The sequence below is a fragment of the Uloborus diversus genome, chromosome 5 (assembly GCF_026930045.1).
Source record: "Uloborus diversus isolate 005 chromosome 5, Udiv.v.3.1, whole genome shotgun sequence".
In the NCBI taxonomy this organism is placed as follows: domain Eukaryota; kingdom Metazoa; phylum Arthropoda; class Arachnida; order Araneae; family Uloboridae; genus Uloborus; species Uloborus diversus.
In genome coordinates, this window is record NC_072735.1 from 142501818 (window position 1) to 142523519 (window position 21702).

At 31.7% G+C, this 21702-nt stretch overlaps 1 protein-coding gene across 1 annotated transcript in view; it reads left to right on the forward strand.

The window, feature by feature from the left end:
• The first annotated feature begins 523 nt into the window (after positions 1-523).
• The window catches only part of LOC129223173 (atrial natriuretic peptide receptor 1-like), a 454723-nt gene continuing 433544 nt past the window's right edge, over positions 524-21702 (forward strand). The window contains exons 1-2 of the mRNA XM_054857740.1: positions 524-539; positions 10265-10379. Coding sequence (XP_054713715.1) covers positions 524-539; positions 10265-10379 — 131 coding nt within the window. The remainder of the gene's footprint in view (positions 540-10264; positions 10380-21702) is intronic.

The window sequence follows — 21702 nt, forward strand, 5'->3', positions numbered from 1 at the left end:
TTCATTTGCTTTTACCGCGCCCGTGAGGCAAAAGAGGTTGAGAAACACTGAGTTAGAGCAATGAGCACTTCTTAACTATGTTGAAAACTCTGAAATATGATCAAATGCTGTAATTACATGTTTTAATCATTTCCAGTATCGAGTTCAATGTGAAAAATGTCCAAAACGAAGAATATCATAAATCAAAACAAAACTTTAAAAAAAAAAAAAAACCACAACTGTATTCAAAAACGCACACAATACGGGGGAGGGGGGAGGAGGATCTATAGTAAGTGTGCCATTTCTCTCTCCAAAGGTTCCTTTTTTTCACTCCGGCTGTCTATTTTTTAAAAGGTGCCTGTTTTTCACCCTATTTAGAGGTGCGATTTCGGCTCCGTATTGGGTGTCGCTGGTGAACAAGCGTTTCTCCCCTGAAAGGTGCCGAATGCATCCTGTAGTTTTAACAGTGTATTGATATTCGCTAGAGCAGGATATCACTGGATAACATATACAATAATAGGTACAAATACCTAAATCAATGAATATGAGTACCGAGAGAAGTAAGCACAAAAATTTTCTACATGCAAGATTAAATATTACTAATTGGGTTTAAAATGAGGAAATATCTATAACCCCTTCAGACATGGTGTCCGGTATACCGGACATACACTCTAATCAACTGCTATTCATTTAATAATTTATTTAATTAGTTGATTTTTTTTTTTTGTAGTTGATTCTTTACATTCTACTTATTATAATCTGTGAAATAATTTTTCGTTTTGGGATTGACAACACTGACATATAAGGATTGAGACATAGAGACTGGCTCATTTTTCCAACCATGGATTTTCATCTGAAAAGCGAGGTTTTTTTCTGATTTTTTTAAAAATATATAATCTTTAATTAATCGTTTCAAACGCTTATATTATGTTTCATAATTATTTGTATAACATTTCATAATGAAGTTTGTTCGGTATTTTATCGTTTTTGTATATGAAATATTGATTCCAAAATTATAAGTCTGGAATATTGGACGTGCCATAACTCTTTTAATTTTTCTCCTACAAACTCAAAATGTTGTCTATAAGATACCCTTTACCATAGTACACTGTGTACCAAATGTCAACATTTTTGATCCAATATTTCATAATTCCGACTGAAGGGGATAAAGAGTTTTTTTTTTTTTTTTTACTAGCTCAAACGTTTGTGTCCAAATAATCTTGAAATATTTTGCATTACACGTAAAGAACAAAATAAACCAAAAAAAGTATTTTTTTAAAAAACAATTTCAAAACGTATTTCCTTTTAGTAGTTTCTAAAACTTTAAATTACATTTATCAAAATAAGTGATTGTTTTGAAATAGTTTTGTCTCAATATGTGAGTCATAAAACAGAGAATGAAAAATATAATCGAATACATTTCTTTCACCATCGACAGATCTTCACAGATCGAAAAATATTTAATATTTCTCTAAATCCTATGTTACTATTATTTTGGTCTTCAATGTTTTTATTTAGTCCACTGAGAATATAAACTAGTATATACCAGAATTTTTTTTTAAACATTTCTATTGAACAAAACAGTGTAAATAGTTTAGTACAATTTTACTTAACTATTCGGAAGTCATAAGCAGGATGACTGTTTTTTATTCGTTAAGTTTCAAACAGTATCCTTTGATAGTTATTAGAGATAAGATGATAGAGTAGAAAGTGGATTTTTTTTTAAGTATATGGAGGATACAGACTTGTAGACCAAACTTTTATATTATGAGATATCTTCAATCTCGCACAACGTTATTTTAGTTAGTCTCGCTTTTTTATAAATTTTTTTTCAGTTTTTAAAACATAATAACAATATAAATATTATTATTACAAAGGGTTCTGACTATCAAAGGCAAAGTATAGAAAAAACAATCGATTGTATCATTAGTTACTTAGTTTTTAAAACAACAACAGTAACAAGAACCAGTAATCGCACAAAAAAAGGGATGAAGTAGAAAATTTTAAAGTTTTTTTGTACGGAATATTGCAAAAAGCATAAGTTTAATTGTAATTGCCATTCAATACAGCTTACGTAAAATGCTCTGCAAATCACACAAATAAACTTCTTTTCTGCTTATAACAAAATTTAATTGAAACAAATAATAAATTATTCAGTTAGTTCAATAGATAGGTGAATAAATCTTGTGTTCTCAGGAGAAAAATGAAATTAAAAAATAAGGTTCAATTGTTTTGCTAATCTATTTTGGTAAACTGAGCATTGCATAAGCTATTTTTAAACATAAAATTATTGAGCAGGAAAGTACCATGCGACTATAACTGCACACACACAGTGGGTGCACTTGTGTTTCTATTGCTTTTATATTTTTGTGTTACTCGTATTTAACCGCAACTGACATGCAATACTATTTATCATTTTTCCTTGTTTAATTCAAGGCTCATAATTTCAATCTTAATACATTGCTTATTTTGTGCTAGTTCACTCAAAAGTGTCAATTAGCTGTAATGCGTCAGAGCAAGTAAAAATCGTAATTTTTACCAATGTAGAGTGTCTTAAAAGAAAGCTATCTTACGTAAAGACTTCTAAGGATACTTACTCTGCACTTTATGCATTTGTGTTTTTAAAAGAAGAAAACCAGGAAAACACTTTTAGGAAATTGGATAAATGATAGGTAATGAGCCCCAACAAGTACCTTCTCGTTTCTGAAAGCAGAACTGTGTCGCCCGAGTTTGAATCAGCAGATGAACCTGTGTATTAATATGTATAGATTTTAATTCTTCAACAGAATGAAACAATATACGTAAAAGAGTAAACATTCCTGGAGAAAAATACTAAAATTGCAAAAACTCTCAAATACAAATATTAAAAGGGTAAGATTTTCCCTTCCAATTTGCTTCAAAAAAAGGATTTTTTTCTATTGTATTTTATGCATTAATTTTTACACTGTCTGCTCGTGTTTGTCATGGAAATGGTACGTGGCCAGTTGAGACGAGTCAATCTGGGGGAAAGAAAATTTTCACAGACCGTGTTTCGTTTATTTCATTGTGACTCAGCTTGATTTAGAGGCAAACATCTCTAAACGGAAAACTATGGCTTTCTTGTATAGTTGCAGATGCACCTGCTTCCGCCTTTCAGCAGATGATCACCTTCCCATATCTTTGGTGGTCAGACAGTTTGTAACATTGGCTATCTGAAATCTAATTTACCTCTATAAATTACGTAAACAAATTACAGAAAACATTCATCAGAAAAACAGACATTTAAATATTTGAATATTTTTCATTTTATAGATTATATCCCTAAGCTTTAATATTATGAAATTTTTTTTATCAGATCAAGCGATAACTATTTTCATTTTGGTAATCACACGGAATCAAACACATTGCTTATTTATAACTCCTTAAGTCTGTACCTCAGAGTCAGAAGTACGTAAGTCGCATTATGGTAGTTTTTCAGGAAAGACGAAAAACTTTTCTCTGGCGCATGCGAAGAATGAGATGCACGCTCTTTTAATCCTGGTAAACATTGAAAATATTTTTTTTTTAGATTGGTTCACATGGCTCGATGCGGATTAGAACTCTTTATACAATGCACTAATAAACCTTAAGTCGCGATTTTTTGACTTACCTCAGTCTTGCTCTGAGAAACAGAATTATTGTATAACAGAAATGTGAATGCTCATAAACGTCAATGGAAATGTTTCTAGTTAATAAAATGTACCATTGTGTAATCATTTTTCATCAATTAGGAATGGTTTGTCACTTGCTTAGCAAAGCTTATTTTATGCAACTTTATTTACGCGATTGGTTTACATAAACCGTTTTGTTCGTAATCTAACACAAACAGCGTGAATCTTATACATCATAGTTCCCTAACAATCAATGGTAGTTTTTTATTTAATTCGATTAGCTTGGGTAAATATACGGTGTTAATAAACATACCTAACTCAAAATGCTGTTTATTATAAAACCTAGCTGATTCGTGGCTTTCATTATACAGAGGGTACTATGATATTTAAAAATTAGTAATCTAGTTTATAAATTAAAAATGTATGCTGAAATTTAAATTATTGATTAAAGTTACTATCTTATGTTAAACATAATTATGTGCTTTTTCTTAGAAGTAACTCTTAAACAAAAATATGCGCACCGAAAGCAGAAATAATTTTATTAAAGGCGCTGCAAATGATTACCAACGCCGCCCTTGTGAGTAAAAGTTCAACAATATTTTCTTCTTATGCAATATCACCAAAAATATTTCATTTTAGTTCCTCCTAGCTAATTCGGGCCGAGCAAATAGTTTCCCTACTGTGGCATCTAAGTACAGTAGCAGTTTTTGCCTAGAATTTGCAGATTTTTTTTTATTGGAAAATTTCAATATCTTCGTGGAAAACGTGTTATTCTAAATGGTGCAAATTATCTAAACGGTCTTCTTCTTAACTATAAACCGTTACAGCTGGATCACTTTCGAAAATTCTACTTTTAAATGTATCGTAAAGAAGCATTCTATGTGCCCTTATTTGTTACCTGAATATCTCGAAAAGTCGTACATAAAGGTGTGTTTACTTTGGTGAGTCAAATTAGTATTTTCTGGAATAAAACAGAGCATTCTAGTTAAGCACTTCATTTCAAATAAAAAAATCATTGTACCAAGTTTTTTTTTCATATGCATTGCCTGGTCCCAATAGCATACAATCGTTTTTCAGATTACAGCATACACTGTAACAAATTTCGGAAACGTTTCTGGATATATCGGAAACGTTTCCGAAATAGTAGGAATCCTTCATCCAATAGCGAACTCCTCATTATTCAGAAAGCTTTTTGTTATTTCAAGAAATCTAGAAACGGAAATGATGACGCAACGCTTCGAAACGTATTTCATCCTTCCAACACGAGCGCCAATGAGTCGGAAATATTTTTTTCTTTATCTGTGGTTGCTGCAGTCAGCAACTGTTTAGCGTTGGATTGTTTTTTATTTCTTGTCTAGAGAGTAACAAAATGTGTCGAAACTAATTTTACGCCTTTGCATTTTGGACTGCCCTTGATTTTTTAGACGATGTACGCAGCTATTAAGTTAGTTAATAACCATTTGCTTCTTTACAATTTCCAGTGCTACTATAATTAGATATATATTGTGTGTTCAAGCGTGAATAGTTTCAACACGTTTATACTTAATGAAACGAAACTCTTTGGATTACTTATTCAGTTGTAATGGAGGTACTTAGATTTTCTTTCGCTCATGTTCACTTGTAAGTATTAATGAATATTTTAAAACATGTTGTTACATACATTTATATTTTTGTTGATTTGCATTTGATGAGGCTCCAATTGTAACTGTTTTTGGGTTTATCGAATTAATTTAAAGTTATCCTACATACCTATGTGCGCGGTGTACTATTTGTTGTAACCAACTGAAACTGATTAATTACGCAAAAGAAAAAAGATTTATATCACAGAATAAGCAATCACAGAAAAGTTATTTTGAAATACTTGGATGTACATATATTTTGGTTCAAAAAGAAAAAAAAATCAATTGTTTAATTCATTAAAAATATGGTAATGCAAATGTTTTCTAGTATTGTAATATGTTTCACAAAAAATGTGCCAGTATTATTTATCTTTTTTATTAAAATTTATTCATTCATTTAAAAAATATTTATACCATTAAAAAATGACCCAGTTATCTATTAGTCTTGAAAATATTGAGAGAAAAACTGAAGTTTAAGATTATTTAACAAACAATCCCACTTTTGAGAAAGCACCCCCTCCCCTCCCCTGACGATTTTGTGATTAGGAATGAAACTACTAGATTATTTATAATTTTTCAAAAATTTATAAGTGTCCATATGTTATGCTGTTAACCATGCTATTTGTCATTAGAAATTCAAAAAAAAAAAAAAAAAAAAAAACACGAATGATTCTAAAATTGCTTGTATTATTGCTCTTAGATATGAAAGAATTGAAACTGATATGGTATGCAATACTATAATAACGAATTATATTTTAGAAAAAATCACGGAAAACGGATTCCGAAATTCTCGGAAACGTTTTTGAAAATTGTTTGGAGAATTCCGAAATACTCGGAAACGTTTTCGAAACTTTCATGAACCACAGCTGCACAGAATACTCAGAAACATTTCTGGAAATTACGGAAAGAGGATTCCGAAATACTCAGAAACGTTTCTGAAAGTTACAGAAAGAGTATTCCAAAATACTCAGAAACATTGATAGAGGATTCCGAAATACTCAGACACGTTTCTGGACATTATAGAAACAGAATTCCGAAATACTCAGAAACGTTTTTGAAAATTTCATGAACCGCAGCTGCACGATATACTCAGAAACGTTTCCGGATTTTTTTTACAGTGTACATACTGTCTGTTCTCGAAAGCAAAGACTAACACTGGGGATAGATTCCATTTTATAAAAGGGCTATAGATGAGCACTTTCCGCTCGCACTTGCTATCTTACCATTTACAATTTGCATCCCTTTATCTGCTGGTTCCACCCCTATTTTGATAAAATCTAAGCAGATCTGACGCATACACAAATTCACAGGAGGTTTTGGCGTAGCCAGGAGGGGTTTCATGGGTCAGAACCTCCCACCTCCCCGAAATTTTTAAAGTCTTGCATGCTATAAAAAAATGTCAAATTTCGTTTTTTGCAATTGAACTTGGAAAAATTCATGCGCCCCCCCCCCCCCCTCCCCCCAAAGTTAGCAAAGAACGTCTAAACTTTCGTTTTTAGGGCTTCAATTTCTAAAACATTTCCATTGATGCGCTCCCGAAAATTACGGAAGAAGAAAGAAGGACGGACCCCTAAACCTCTCATCCCACTAACATTACTGAAGATGTTTTATAGCAAACTTCAAAAATTTTTGGACGAATGTCTCCTCCCCCCCCCCCTGTCTTGCCAAAACCATTAAAGATTGTTTTTAATTTAGTTTTCATCGCTTAGACTTCGAAAATTTTCAGGGGGAGAGCTTCCGAAAACTCCTCCCCCTAACATCATTGAAAGTCAATCAAAATTATGTTTTTGGAGCTTCAATTGGGAAAGATTTCCGGTCCCCTTCATATTACTAAAGATGGTCTTACAATTATATTTTAAAGATTTCAGTTTCAAAAACATTGCCGGGGATTGTCACCGAATTTCTCTTTTCCCTAACATTACCAAAGATCGTTTAATACTGCAACTATAATTTCTAAAAAATTCAGGGGAAAGCCCCCAAACCCCTCTTTTCGTAGCATACTAGGTGATAATCAACTATATCATTTTGAAAGATACAATTTCATAAAAGGACCGGAGGAGCAACCCATAAACCTCTCTTTATATTACCAAAAGTTGTCTAAAATGCATTTTCAAGACTACAAATCCTTAAATTTTCTGGGGAAAAAGCCCCTGTATTTAAGACACATTTGATATAAAAAAGAGGCCTTCAATTTCATATACCTCCTATTTATTTTGTGACTTCGGAATAACCCTAAGAGTCGGACCACTGATCCAAAAGAGGGTTTTAACCCTTTTAACAAGACCAAAGACAGTTCAGAATTAGGTTTTTAGGCTCTAAATTTTGGAAAAATTTCGGATCAGAGTCCCCAATCCCTGCTATCCTCCCTGATATCACTAAAGATAACTTAAAATTGTATTTTCAGAATTTTGATTTCGAAAATTTACGGAAGGATAACAGCGTTTTCCTACCTCTTATGCCGTCGTACCACACATCATCGGAGATTATATGAGGCAGTGAGAAGCAAAGGGATGTAAGTGGACATTTTCAAGTTTTGAGTAAAACGCGTTTAGATATAACATCCTTGGTAGGCTTTCATTGAATTTTTTTTCTAAATCATGCTGTATAGCAGCAACTACAAGGGCTACTAGTACCAGCTCTTGCTCCAAGACAGAAGAAAAGTTCACCTACCATGTGTACTGGTTATCTCTAAATTTTTAATTTTGCCACGTATTTCCCTTTGCTTCTCACTACCTCATATTTCTTAGACTTCTATTACTAAAAATCTTTCCTGGGGAACCTCTTTCCTTTGTCTAACGTTACCAAAGAGAACTTTCGAATGTGAAGCGAAAGCTGCTAAATTTCCATCTCCTTCCTGTAAATTCACCCAAAGAAAATTTTAAATGGCGTTTTATTATCAAAATTTGACAATAATAAACAAAATTTGACAGCCCCTTGAACCTCTCCTCTTCTCCCCCAGCGTCATCAATTGTAGACTTTATAACTTAGTAGACATTCCGAGTTGGAGCTACCACCTCCTCCCCTAACATGTCAATATGTATCCCGAATTTGCGTTTTTAAAACTTCAGTAACAAAATTTTCAAAGGTCAGCCTCAAATGCGTTTTTAAGGCTTAAAAAATTTAGAGGGGAGCTTCCACAAACTAAACCTTCTTCCTTGTGTTACTACCAAATATAGCCTAAAATTGTGTTTTTAAAAAAATGTCTTTGAAATTGTCTAAAATGAGATACCGAACCCAGTGTCAGTTTGGCATGTATTGCAAAATATTTAAAATACTCCTAGATCTGCTCCTCCCCTACAAACTATATAATTTGGTCGCTCCTGACCTTCAAAGCTCATGAAAAGTTATTGAGGGTACATATTACTATTTCATGTTCCAGCTTGAGCGCCGATTAAAGGTCCTCATGTCATTGGTATCTTTCGCAATTGCGATATTTACGACATCACATATCATTTTCTGTACCAACAAAATTTGTACATTACTGAATTTTGATTAAATGGTTGTATTATAATAAAATAAATTTAAATTTCTGAGGAAACATTTGCTCACATTTAAACATTTTGATAAAGTAACTTTAACTCTTCAAAATTCAGTAAAATCACTGTTCAAAAGAAAAAATTAAAGCAACCAATAATTCCGTCTGCCCCCCCCCCCCCTTCCCCCGTCTTCCATTTTTTTCTGTTTTGCCCTTCCCCCTTCTCCCATATGTCTACCAATGCGCAATAATGCTTCAAGAATCATTGCAAAAACACGTGACACGTGATTTTGTCGAAAATTTAAGAACCCCCCTCCCCGAAACAAAATCCTGGCTACTGTCTTGCAGTATATGGGTGATCCTTTGCAAACAAATTAATAATCGCAGAAGGAAAAATGACTTTAATCCTTTCAAAAGTTTCAAAATTTTTTATCAAACTTCCGGTTATACAGTTTGACTACGGATTATATGAAATTGGCAAATGTCCAGTTAAGACGAGTCTATCTGAATGAGGGGGGAAAGTAAACATTTGATGCGCGTGCTCCTCTCGTTTGAATGCGTAATTTAAAGGCTAACCTACAACTGCAAGAGCTGATATTCCTGAAAACTTATAAGAATTGTCCATTTCCATCTGGTAACCGGATGTTTGTCTTTCCATCTAATCGGTAGTCAATGTACATTGCATACGATAGCAGAAACATGGTAAAGATAGTTATTTTCCAAAATATTTAATATTATTAATTATTGATAACAAAACGTCACCGTAACAAACTACTGCATGCAGTCAGACAATTTCTTTGGTCTAGTAAAAAAAGCAAAAAAAACTAACGTTTGCTTCTAATTACCCGCATGTGTTTTCTGTATGACTAAGTAAATTTAACGTTCCTTTTTAAAGCATATTATCATACCTTACCCTTAAAACCTGAGTAATACATCTGAAATCATCGAGACTTATTTTTTACATGACTTCTAGCTGCCTAAAATAGTTCAGAGAGCATTATGCACAGGGGCGTGCACAGAAATTTCAGGATCTGTCACAAATAACTCTTTCGATTTCCCCCCCTACATATTGTTTACCCCCTTCGTCCCTACATGTATTTAACCCTTCATTTTAAGAATTTTTGTCCACCTTCAGGCTCGGGCCTAGGCCAACAGGTGTCCCTTCTCTTCTCCTGTACACGCCCCTGATTACGAATTAGTGGTCAGAAAATTTTTAAAGATTCAAACTTTTTTGTTGAGCATATCAAAGTTTTATCGCCAAAATGTATCGAAATGTTGACAGTTTGCAAACGGCTGCTAAACATGTCTCTTTATGACAAACGATTAAAATAAACGATTGTCTTAATCGTTTATTTCCAATAAATAAACATACTTCATAAAATATATCTCGTTTCTAGTACAATTTTGTGACAAGAAAAAAAAAAAGAGTCATCATTACAACAACTTTAAAACTAAAACATTTTAACGAAAAATACATTAATATGTAATATTGAGAGAAAAAAACTATGTTCTAACATGCATCTTTTTTTTTTTTTTTTTTTTTTTTTTTTTTGTCTTCTTAGTAATCGTCATATGTGCTTCACCTGACACAGTACGAGATATTCTACTCGCAGCCGAAGAGCTCGGGATGATATCCAGTGGTGAATATGTCTTCTTCAGTATCGAACTTTTCACTAGGTAAGGTTTTTCCATTAGTTGAAGAAAAAATTTTAACTTAGTATTTCTGGAACACAAAGAACTGTCGTCCATATCCTTTCATGAAATATAAGTAATACGCTCAAAATTTTAATCATCTATCAACAGGTTTGCATTCAGAGGGCATAGAGGTCAATCTTTCTAGGACCATTTTCTTCTGGTCACTCTGAAATGTGCTTTTTAATATTAAAACGAGGGTAACATTTGCTGCCAAGGCAGCATGTATGGAACTGTGTTGCTTGTACTAACATCTTCATATTTCTTTATGAGTCAAACACCTTTCTCTTTTCTTATGACGCTGTCCATGAATACTGTAATTCAAAAGAATTATTTAATCCAGAAGTCATGAATAATTCCATCTTAAGTATCATTATATCCGAACATTCCCGTCTAAAGCCCCATTCAGTTTAACTACTAAATGATAATTATGCATCCTCTAATTCTGAGGTTTTATATTAATAGGATTATTAAACAACGGTTACTTAGATCGGATTTATATCTTTGAGATGAACACGTTTAGTTTCCTCGGTATTTGACATTAGCAGAGCGTGGTTTAAAACTCGTAACTTTGGCTATTAAAACTCTTCTATTCAAGTTAAAAGGACTATTATAGAATTACATATAAATTTGTAAATTTTACAGTAGGTTTCAGAGTTTGAAGCAGGTTAATACATCAATTCAAGTAACTTAGTAATATAAATTAAATAAAATCAAGACTTTTTAAAGGTATGAAACCTTTTAACCAAGAAAACTTATGTATGAACGAAATTAAGCGAGCTATAAAATTTCCTTTTTAGTGATACAATACGTCGTAGGTCATGAAGGTATTAAGTGTATTATAAGCAGCAAAAATAAAATTAAACGTTTGATAAAACAAACACGAAACAAAATTCCACTTGAACTCAAGCTTTACCCAATTAATTACATATTCTGATTTAATTATTCTTCGTTTAACTCCAGGGTTTTTTTTTTTTTTGGAAACTTGGACCCAAAGCAAACTAATAAAATCTTGTAAGTCATAAACTAAACTTCGTCACAATCCTTACGACTAGAGGCATCCAAGTAGAAGATAGTCGTAAACACACGATCCTGGAGTATTTCAGTAATAAGTTCACCATGGTTTTTAATAAAGATGGAAAACTTTGAGGGAGGAGAAAAAAACGGTTTTAGCCGGGTTTTCTTTGCAAAATTACAAAGAATGAAAAAAAAATATTTACAAAAAAAAAAAAAAATATATATAAGTTACATTTTTTTGAAAAACATAAAATTTCGAACATTTGAAGACTTATTATTGATATAATCAATTAATTAAGGTGAAAATATTAAATGGCCCTATTTGTAAATTGTGAAATGAATCTTGGGCTTAATGACCTGCTTACGGTTTTTTAGAATGTAACATGCGTCTATACATATGTGTGTACGTACAAATGTGTGTATTATATATGAAAATGAGTTCAAATAATATGGTTAGACAGGAATACACTTATAAGCATAAAACAGCTTGAAAGGAATAAACTGAGACATAAAGATCACTGTAATGATTAAATACTTCTTTAATTACAAATTAATTATAACTTAATTTTTTATATGATCACTAAAAATTGACCAATTTTATTTATTGAAACTATCTACTTAACAAACTTTAAAATTTTGAATGAGATACTCAAAGGACTAAACTTCTTAGGAACCAATAATATACTCTTAAATTTCCCTGTTTTAAAACAAGTATTATAAATTCTTGGATTATAACTCGTTAATAAATCGAAACTTTTGTTTAATTAACTAGCAAACTTGCATAATAATTTATTTTTAGTACGCATTTTAAAAATTGTCCTGCCTTCTTTATGAAACTGCATTTTTAAAAATATTACAATAAAACAATTAATTACAAGAAAGTATTAAAAGATAAAAATAAAAACACGGACCGACAAACAACCGAAATTTTCCTTCATGTAATGTAGCTATTAACTAATTATAACATAAAAGTTATACCTACTAAAACAAAGAAATTATAGTTATTCATATACTCTATGCACTCCTATTAGTCATAACTATGTTCAGAAACATTTTACACGTAATCTTTCTTTTTTTTCTGCTAAGCAATGCAAGCAATGCTTCTTCCGACATAATCACAATTTTTGTTCCAATATTAACTCAAGTACATGCTTCACTGCCTTTCCTAAATAGGCAAAGTAACAAAGCTTTATTGCATGATTAAAACCAAAAGGATTTCTATTAGCGAATAATATCTGCTTTACATGCATCGTAATTAATCACATGTTGGATATGTATTTTCTTATACATAGTCCAAATGATCACGTGAGGTAACAAATAGAAAATAAATCGGGAAGCTATTTTTCAAAATCTACCTAGCCACCACCTTCATACGAGTAATTAAATTCTTACCATAATTAACTGCATGTACTGATTTTTATTTTTGTTACTGAACTAAATAATTTTCGCAAAAGAATTTCTAAATTGATCCAGGTTGCTACGCATCTTGAAACTCGCAGACGAAGAAGGAAATAAAATGAGGTTCTTAAACCACTTTCAAGTAATAGGGACGGAAATTTATTTATTTTGCCTGAAATTGATTTAGGAACATCATCAATAACTCGAAGACTGTTACTATTTTATATCTTAGATTAAGAAATAGTTCGAGAACTTGTTTCATGGGTAAAGGAACAAGTTGAAGACAAAAAAATAACTTAAGATGAGTTAAAGAAATTGTGTGACAAACTCAGCTTAAGTCACCTTTATTGCCAAAATTTTATCGAAAAATAAGAAAATATTATGAGGTTTGTTAAATTTTTAGTGTTTGAAAAAAAAAGAAGCTTTAATTTTTAAGCCATGAGCAAATTTGATAGGGATAGAATCCTTGTCAACTCTTTCAAAATTGGAACATGAAATTTCCTTGTAAGTAGAAGGAATAAACTTTTTATATTTTTTTACCATTATTAATCTTATTGTAACGATATTACTGAGCCACAAAAAAAAAGTCTTTTAATGCTTCTGACTCCATTCTTGCGGATTCCCATGTAAAATGACCCTGGAATCCAAATATGAACAACGCTATTACCCCTTTTTCAGATAGTTCCTTTTTTTTAATTTTCAACAAAAGGGAAGTTAGCTATATATTATCGGTTACCATTCTTCTGAAAGGTGACAGATTTGTAAAGTTTAAAAGCATGAACATTTGAAGTAAGGAAGGAGAAACACAAGATTTAGAAGCACAATTCCTCAGTTTTGACTTTACAATCTTCATTTCGGAGAATAGCTCTTCACAGATGTAAGTGCTGGTAAAAAAGATATTTCGAACAGAGCGTGAGATGTGATTGCTTTAAAACGAACGTTTCAAACATACAACGAATAAAAATCCAACAGTCCAAAGTTTCGACATTTTTCCTCTAAATTAATATTACATTGAAATGCAGTAAGTTAGTTTTTATTCATTAGTGGTTATCAAAAAACAGAATATAGGGGGGGGGGATATTGATAAAAACAAACGTTAAGAGAGTTATTGAAATCTATACAGCGGGCCACAAGAACTCGGGCCACTGGTTGAATATCATTGCTTTATATGAACGCAAGTGCCACTTGAAAATATTTTAAACAAAACCTCATTACAATCAATTGACATTAAGACATTAATTTTAAACCTTGATTATGTAAAATTTATTACTTTAGATTACTCTGAAATGCTTCATTTTTAGTGGGGAATCTTTAAGGTACAATAGAACACTGTCACTGTTCCCTCATCAACGAGTCTCCCTGGACTCCCAAAGCAAAATTTTTAAATCAAGGGTCGTTGCGCATAATGTATTAATGGATCTTAAAATATTGCATTGATGCAGTTAAGAAAGATTCAGCTTTAAATTAATGCATTGATATAGATTATTGAAAAATAATTTGTACCTCTGATTCAAAAGAGTAAAACTTAGCAAAAATAGAGCAAAACTATAAAAAAAAAAATAAATAAAACAAAAAATGGTTCAGGTTCTCTAAAGATGATATGCTGCAGTGGTTAGTGGCACGCTGTTGGCGAGCAGGTTAAAAAAGAAAGCGCACTCTTTCAATCTTTGGAATTAAATTTTTAGGGATAACTCCATTTGTTTCACTCTACTTGCTGTCCTACTGTGCCCCGCTTTTCCCTGCTAGTGAATAGGCAAAGCTATCATTTATGTGTTTCAGTATAGTTCATGATGATAGTGTTGGTTTCGAACCAGAAATTTCTGTGACGAAACATGCTCAAAACAGTTACGAACCTTTTACTGACTTTGTATTTAGTTCATACTGATTCAAAAAAAAAAAAAAAAAAAACTGCCGGCCCATTCATAGAAACTTTTCTGCTCAATGAAGGAGACTAGTTTCTTGCAATGAGCCAATAACGCTTATTTCAATGTTTATTATATTTACCTAACTTTCCATGCTTGTAACTATATGTTAATAGAAAAAGTAATATTTTCACTAATATCAACAATGGGAAAAGATTGCCAAATATAGTGGTTTTAAAGATGGCTTTCTTTAAGTGACCCAGGGTAACATTCCCTTCACTTTAAGTGTTTTTCAAGGAGTAACACTTGTTGGAAGATAATAAATATTGATGGTATTAGGAATTTTCTTCTGCAATACTAAATTAGAAGGAAACGAGACACATGACTTCCTTTTACTCAAATTTAAGGATAATAGTGCCTCGAAATAAGCAAAGAAACTTTAAATATTTTCACCCCAAATTTGTTGCGAACCGAAGCAAAGAAAACGTTTTATACAGATAAATTTTCCCAGTATTGGCAGTTTTGATGTGATTCAATGGTTGGCGCTCTATATATGGCCAAATTAAAACCAGATTTAAAATAAGAAAAAAAAAACCCGCCAAATTCGTCACCAAGCTGGCGACAAAACTTGGCGACCAAAAGCTTGGCGATATATTACCAAGTTTTTGTTAATTTCAATAAAAGTTAAGTGGTGTTATAATTTGGCAATGATTTTACCCCAAAAAGGTGTGAAAGACCCCCTTTGGAGCATTCGAATGCAACCAAAAGAAAAGATGCTAAACTAGACCCTACTAGGAATCTACGTACCAAATTTCAACTTTCTAGGACATACCGGTTTTGAGTTATGCGAGATACATACACACATACACACATACACATACATACGGACGTCACGAGAAAACTCGTTTGTAATGAATTCGGGGATCGTCAAAATGGATACTTCGGGTGTCTATACGTTCTTAAGCATCTATCCACATGTGGTCCCGTAGAAGAAAAAAAAAAACTCAATATTCATTCGGAGGCGAGCAAAATGGAAATTAAGGCCGATTTTTGAGAAAAAATTTTCGCGAATACAGTACTTCCTTTTTTGTAAAAAGGAAGTAAAAAAAAATTGCCCATAAGCTACAGTAATAAAATTATATCGTAAAAACAAAAGAGAAAACTCAGAAACATAGATGGAGGGGTGGCGTTTGGATTACATCCCTCCCTCGGGGTTAACAACCTGAATGCAACCCTAATAAGAAAAAATATTGCGAATTTCAGCAATCAGATGAAACAATTGATGCGATAAAATAAATAATTCATTGCCTTTTGTAATACATTAGGGTGATGGAATACATTCTTTACCTATCGTTTGAAACTGATTATTTTTTGAAATCCGAGCATTATAATAACCGAAGAATTTTTAGAACTATTTGAACTAATGTTGTTTTTTGTGCTTTGTTTCTTAATTATTGAAAATCTCATTTTATGATAAAAGTGCTTTCAAGGACGCCCGTCTTTTTTTTTTTTTTTTCAGCCTTTTTTTCCTCTCATTTTTTAAGGGAAAATATGCTGTCATAAAAAAAATCAACATTAAGTACTTTTGCATCATACTTTGTAAAGGCAACTATTCGTGAATTTGTGATAATTAGTTTAATGATGAAAAGGAAAGCACTTCGATTTTTTTTATAAATTAATGCCTGAATGTAAAAATATTGTTTTTACTTCAAAAACGATTTTAGTAGTGAGTTAAATAACTAATTAGTTTTTGGGAAGGTAAAACCTTTTTACATTATTTTTTTTCAAATACTGCTATTTAATTAATATATCTAGTGGATTTATATTTTGAGCAATTGAGTATACAAGGATAAGAGTTAGTTATGTTTAATACGCACTTTTAGAAACATTTATTTCAAATAAAAATGTAGAAGTGAAACTGTAACATGCAAAATATTTGCATGTTACAGCTCACTTATTGATTTAAGTCACGTTTTTCACATTGTTAAAACTTGGAACGGTTGCAAAATATACAGATTTGATATATTTAAAAACATATCTAGTAAAAAAAGGTTTATTGTACATAAAACCTTTCATTTATTTTCTTCAACCCTAACTTTCATATTACATAAATCTGAAATAAATTCACAACGTTTTTTCTCAGACTTTTCCTAACTATCTATCTTTCTTTATACACTGTATCAATATTTTCCGTAAGGTTCATTATTAAGAATTTCTATTTATTTTCTTGATCAAAAGTTAACATGTAGTTTAATCAGATAAAGTAATAAATGCAAATCAAGTCAATTAAATATGTTTTCTTTTCAGTAAAAAAATCCCATTTGCTCCAATAAATGAAAAGTCAATATGTACAAAATATAACCAAATGCATCAACGATGAGTAACACGTGTTTTGTTTTTCCTCAGAACTTTATAATTTGCTTGATTTGAGATAAATATTTACTTAGTGTTGTTCTTACAGCATCTTTTTTTAAAGCGCGAAGCTGAAAAAGATATAGAAGTGAGATAAAGTAAGGTTATAATTAACCGCATAACATGATAAAAGCATCATAACAATTTAAGTTGTGTCAATATATATTAATTTATTTATTTTTCATTTCTATAGGAAAGAAGTTCGCAAAGAAATTATTTTTTTCTTTCATTTTTTAGACATATATAAAAGTCTCTAATGTATAAAAATAGTTTTATATATATATATATATATATATATATATATATATATATATATATATATATATATATATATATATATATATATATATATATATAGATAGATAGATACAGGGTGTTCCGTTTTAACCTGCAAGACCTTTATTTTCGCAATCGTTAGTCTTAGATGTATACTTCCTGTTGCAAAAATGTTCTAAATCCGATGCAGGGTTATTGAACGTTTGCAGTAAAAATAAAAATAATTCAAAAAATACGAAATTTAACTTTTTATACTGGCCCAGGTCCCCTTACTTATATTTAGGGAAATAATTTCCATTGAATAATAATTCCAACCAAAAAAGTTTGAAATTAGTACGACCAATATTCACCGAGATATGAAACGCAGCATTTTGTGACTTAAACCATTCTACACTCACCGCCTGTAACTCTTTTTGGAGGAAAAGATCGCAGTCAACAAGGGTTTAAAATTGTAAGCGCGCATAGAGCGTGGTTTTTCGAATTGTTCGAGGTTTTGTAGTGTGTTTTTTCGTATCACGGCATAGCATTTAAATTTATTTTTGACTAGCAATGAAAAATATAAATACCTTTTTTTTTTTTTTTTTTTTTTTTTTTTACTTTGACGACATCTCATTCTTCTGAAAGGGCGATAAGTTCCAATCTCATCTTCTGTATGGTCCCTTAAAATTTTGAAATGGAGTATTTCCTTCAGTTTTGATCGCACAAATGTCAAGTTTTTTGCTTCAGTAATACTTTTCAATGAAGATTATTTCTCTAAATATCAGTTAGGGGACCTGGGACCCGTATAAAAAGTTAAATTTTGTATTTTTTGACTTAATTTTATTTTCACTTCAAACTTTCAATATATTAACTCTGCTTCTGATTTTGAAAATTTTTGCAATTGAAAGTATGCATCTAATACTAAGGGTTTCGAAAACAAAGGTCTTGCAGGTTAAAACGGAACACTCTGTATATATGTTTTTTCTGGAAAATCATTCCTACCGTTTTCTCTCAAATGGAATTTTAAAAGTTAAGAATTTGTTCATGTCGTATATAGTCAATGTACCAAAAACGGTTGCAATTTGCTCTTCCATTTCATTTGCAGAGCCGTTATGTTAAGGAATTTTAATTATAACAATCCTTTATCTCTTTGTATTGTAGAAACTATACTATCGACCAAGAAGTTTGCAACTTTTTTTAGATACTCGTCTTGACTTTTATGGTCAAACATAATTAGCGAAAGTTTTTTAACGCGTGTATACTATTCTTAAGCTATTTTGAAGCGCATTTGATAAAGACACTTCAAAATACGCAATTTTTAAGATTTGTCTGTTCCCTTTATTGTATATATACGAAATGCTTCTTGAAATTGCTGTTTTAAACTCTGTTTCAACATGTATAATGTAGTTTTCGAAATTGAGCAATATTATTTATTTAAAAAACTAGCAGTTCCCGCCCGGCGATGTCTGTGCTAAGAAGTTAAACGAAGTCCGTTGAGCAAAAAAATCCACACCCTCCGCCCTCCTTCTGAAGTGAAATTATCATTTTTCTTCACCTAAAATACGTACCCACCTTTTCAAAAGACCTGTTAAAATCTCTCTTAAATTTAAAACTATTCTTCAAGACTTATAAAAATATTAACTAGCTTTAAAACTCAAAATAATTCTTCAACTACATAGTTCACTGCTTAACGCGCCAAGCAACCACGCTACCGTAACCCTGCATTTTGGAGAGTGAAGCATTTTTTCCCCTTGCAGTTTGAAGTGTTTCACCAAATAAATAATGCTATAATAAAAACGTTATAAAGAACAATCACAATTGAATAATACGACAAATCATATTATTCATTTAGATAAGTAACTATCTTCAACTATAAGAACAAAAACAAACGTTAAAGAAGTAAGGGAAACAAAATCCAGCAATAAAATCCTACAAAATCAAATTATGTACGTGAACAACGAAAAAAAAACGAGCTGATGTGTGCATCACATGACTTCCTTTTACTCCAATTTAATGTCATTTTCTCATTATTGGTAGTTTTAATATAACTCAATAGTTTACTCTCTAAATATCACCAACAATGGCCAAATTGAAACCAGATTTGAAAAAAAAAAAAAAGAAATAAATAAAATCGCCAAATTTGTCGCCAAGTTGGCGACAAAACTTGGCGACCAAAAGACTGGCGATATATTGCCAAGTGTCCGCCAAATTATAACACCACTTCAGTTTACATCAAAATTTACAATGATTTTCCCCCAAAAAGGGGGAAAAAGACCCCTTTTGGAACATCTAAATGCTACCAAAAAGGAAGGTGCGCAATTAGACTCCACTAGGGGTCTACGTACCAAATTTCAACTTTCTAGGACATTCCGTTCTTGAGTTATGCGTCATACATACACACATACGAATATACGCACATACATATTTACATACAGATGTCACGAGAAAACTCGTTGTAATTCACTCGGGGATCTTCAAAATGAATATTTAGGGCGTCTGTACGTTCCTAGGCACATATCCATGTGTGGTCGGGTTGAAAAAAAAAAAAAAACTCAACATTCATTCGAGGGTGAGCAAAATGGAAATTTAGGCCGATTTTTGGGTGAATTTTTTTTTTGCGAATACAATACTTCCTTTTCTGTAAAAGGAAGTAAAAAGGGATTTACAAAAATCTGTTCGCTGATCACAAAAGCGTAGCATCGGCACGCTTCCTCGCAGCTGTCGACACTGTAGGCCAGCGCCCTCACAAATAGTTAACTTACCCACTTTCTATTAGGAATTCATGGAACTCAACTTACCCCGCCATCTATTAGGAAATCATAGAACTAAACAATTAATTAAACATTTATTTTGCATTTTCAAATATTTCGGTCAATCTGATTTTGAAAAAATAGCCTATAGCTTTCCTTAATAAATGGACTATTCAACACAAAAAGAATTTTTCAATTCGATCCAGTAGTTACTGAGATTAGCGCGTTCAAACAAACAAACTCTTCAGTTTTTATGTTATTAGTTAATTAATTAACAAGAAAAAGAAGGCAATAATGCGTATATATTTTTTTACAATTTATTTTTAGCATTTTTTAGGAATTTCTTTGAATCGTACTCCCGAGATTTGCCTCATGGCTGACTCGAACCTACATCCACTGGATCATGAAGCCCGCATTTTCAGGTCGAGCAACCGTGGCTACACATATGCTGCGTTCCAAGCATTTTATACTGTCACATAAATTTTCCCGTTTACATAACATTTTTACTGCTGCTCCACTACTATTAGTCATAGCGTGATGTTATATAGCCTTCCTCAATGAATGGACTATTCAACACAAGAATAATTTTTCAATTCGAACTAGTAGTTCCTGAGATAAACGCGTTCAAACTCTACAGCTTTATATTAATAGTATAGATCAGCGTTTCTTAAGTTCTTTGTTAAGTAAAACCCTTTTGAATATCTACTTTAGTCGTGATCCCTGTGTTATCCTCAATAACATAGTTTGAATGCAACATTCTAGAAATGGTTTATTTTCAAAAAAAAAAAAAAACATTTTTTTTGTTTTAAATTTTTTTTCGACTTAAAACACTAAATTAAAAAATAATTCGAATTTCTCTGAATATTTTCTACTACTGGTTTCAAAGAAAACTTTAAACTTCTTCATATTTTTACTATGACAGCTACATCCTTAATATCAGGCTTTCTGGGAAAAAGTTGCCTTCTCAGATCAGGATCAGCACTGTGTTTGTGGTCTATTAGCCCACAGGGTTATTAGTTTTTGTTGACAGATAAGTTGAAAACATAAATTTAATTGCAAGTAGTAAAAATACCAAGAAGAATTTTCGTGACAATTGAGGACATTCATCTTTAAAATTGCCATCCAGTGAAATTCTGGTGCATTATTTTAAATTTCTGGTGCGAGGAATTATCATTTGCCATTTCAATAATGAATTCGTTTTAGAGCTGACATAATTGAATCTCATACATTAATAACAAAATGGCCTATCCACAACTGATATATTCTCAGCGGAAAATGCTTCTTAGACATTTAACTCAAGCCTAATTTTAAGTGACTAATTCGACCATTTTGTAAAAAAAAAATTAAAAACAGAAAATAACAAGTTTTGTGGAACCCTTGAGTGATCTCCATTTAACCCTGGTGTTCCGCGGAACACAGTTTAAGAAACGTTGGTATAGATAGATAACTCATCGATGCATTAATTATAGCACGCAATACGGCAAAGTTTAATACTAGGTCAAGGGATGACGAAACAATAGAGTCTAGATCTTGGGAAGAAACGGGAAACAAATAACCGAAAGACAGTGCCCCCCCCCAAATATCTCAAACCCCCACAAAAAAAAAAAAAAAACT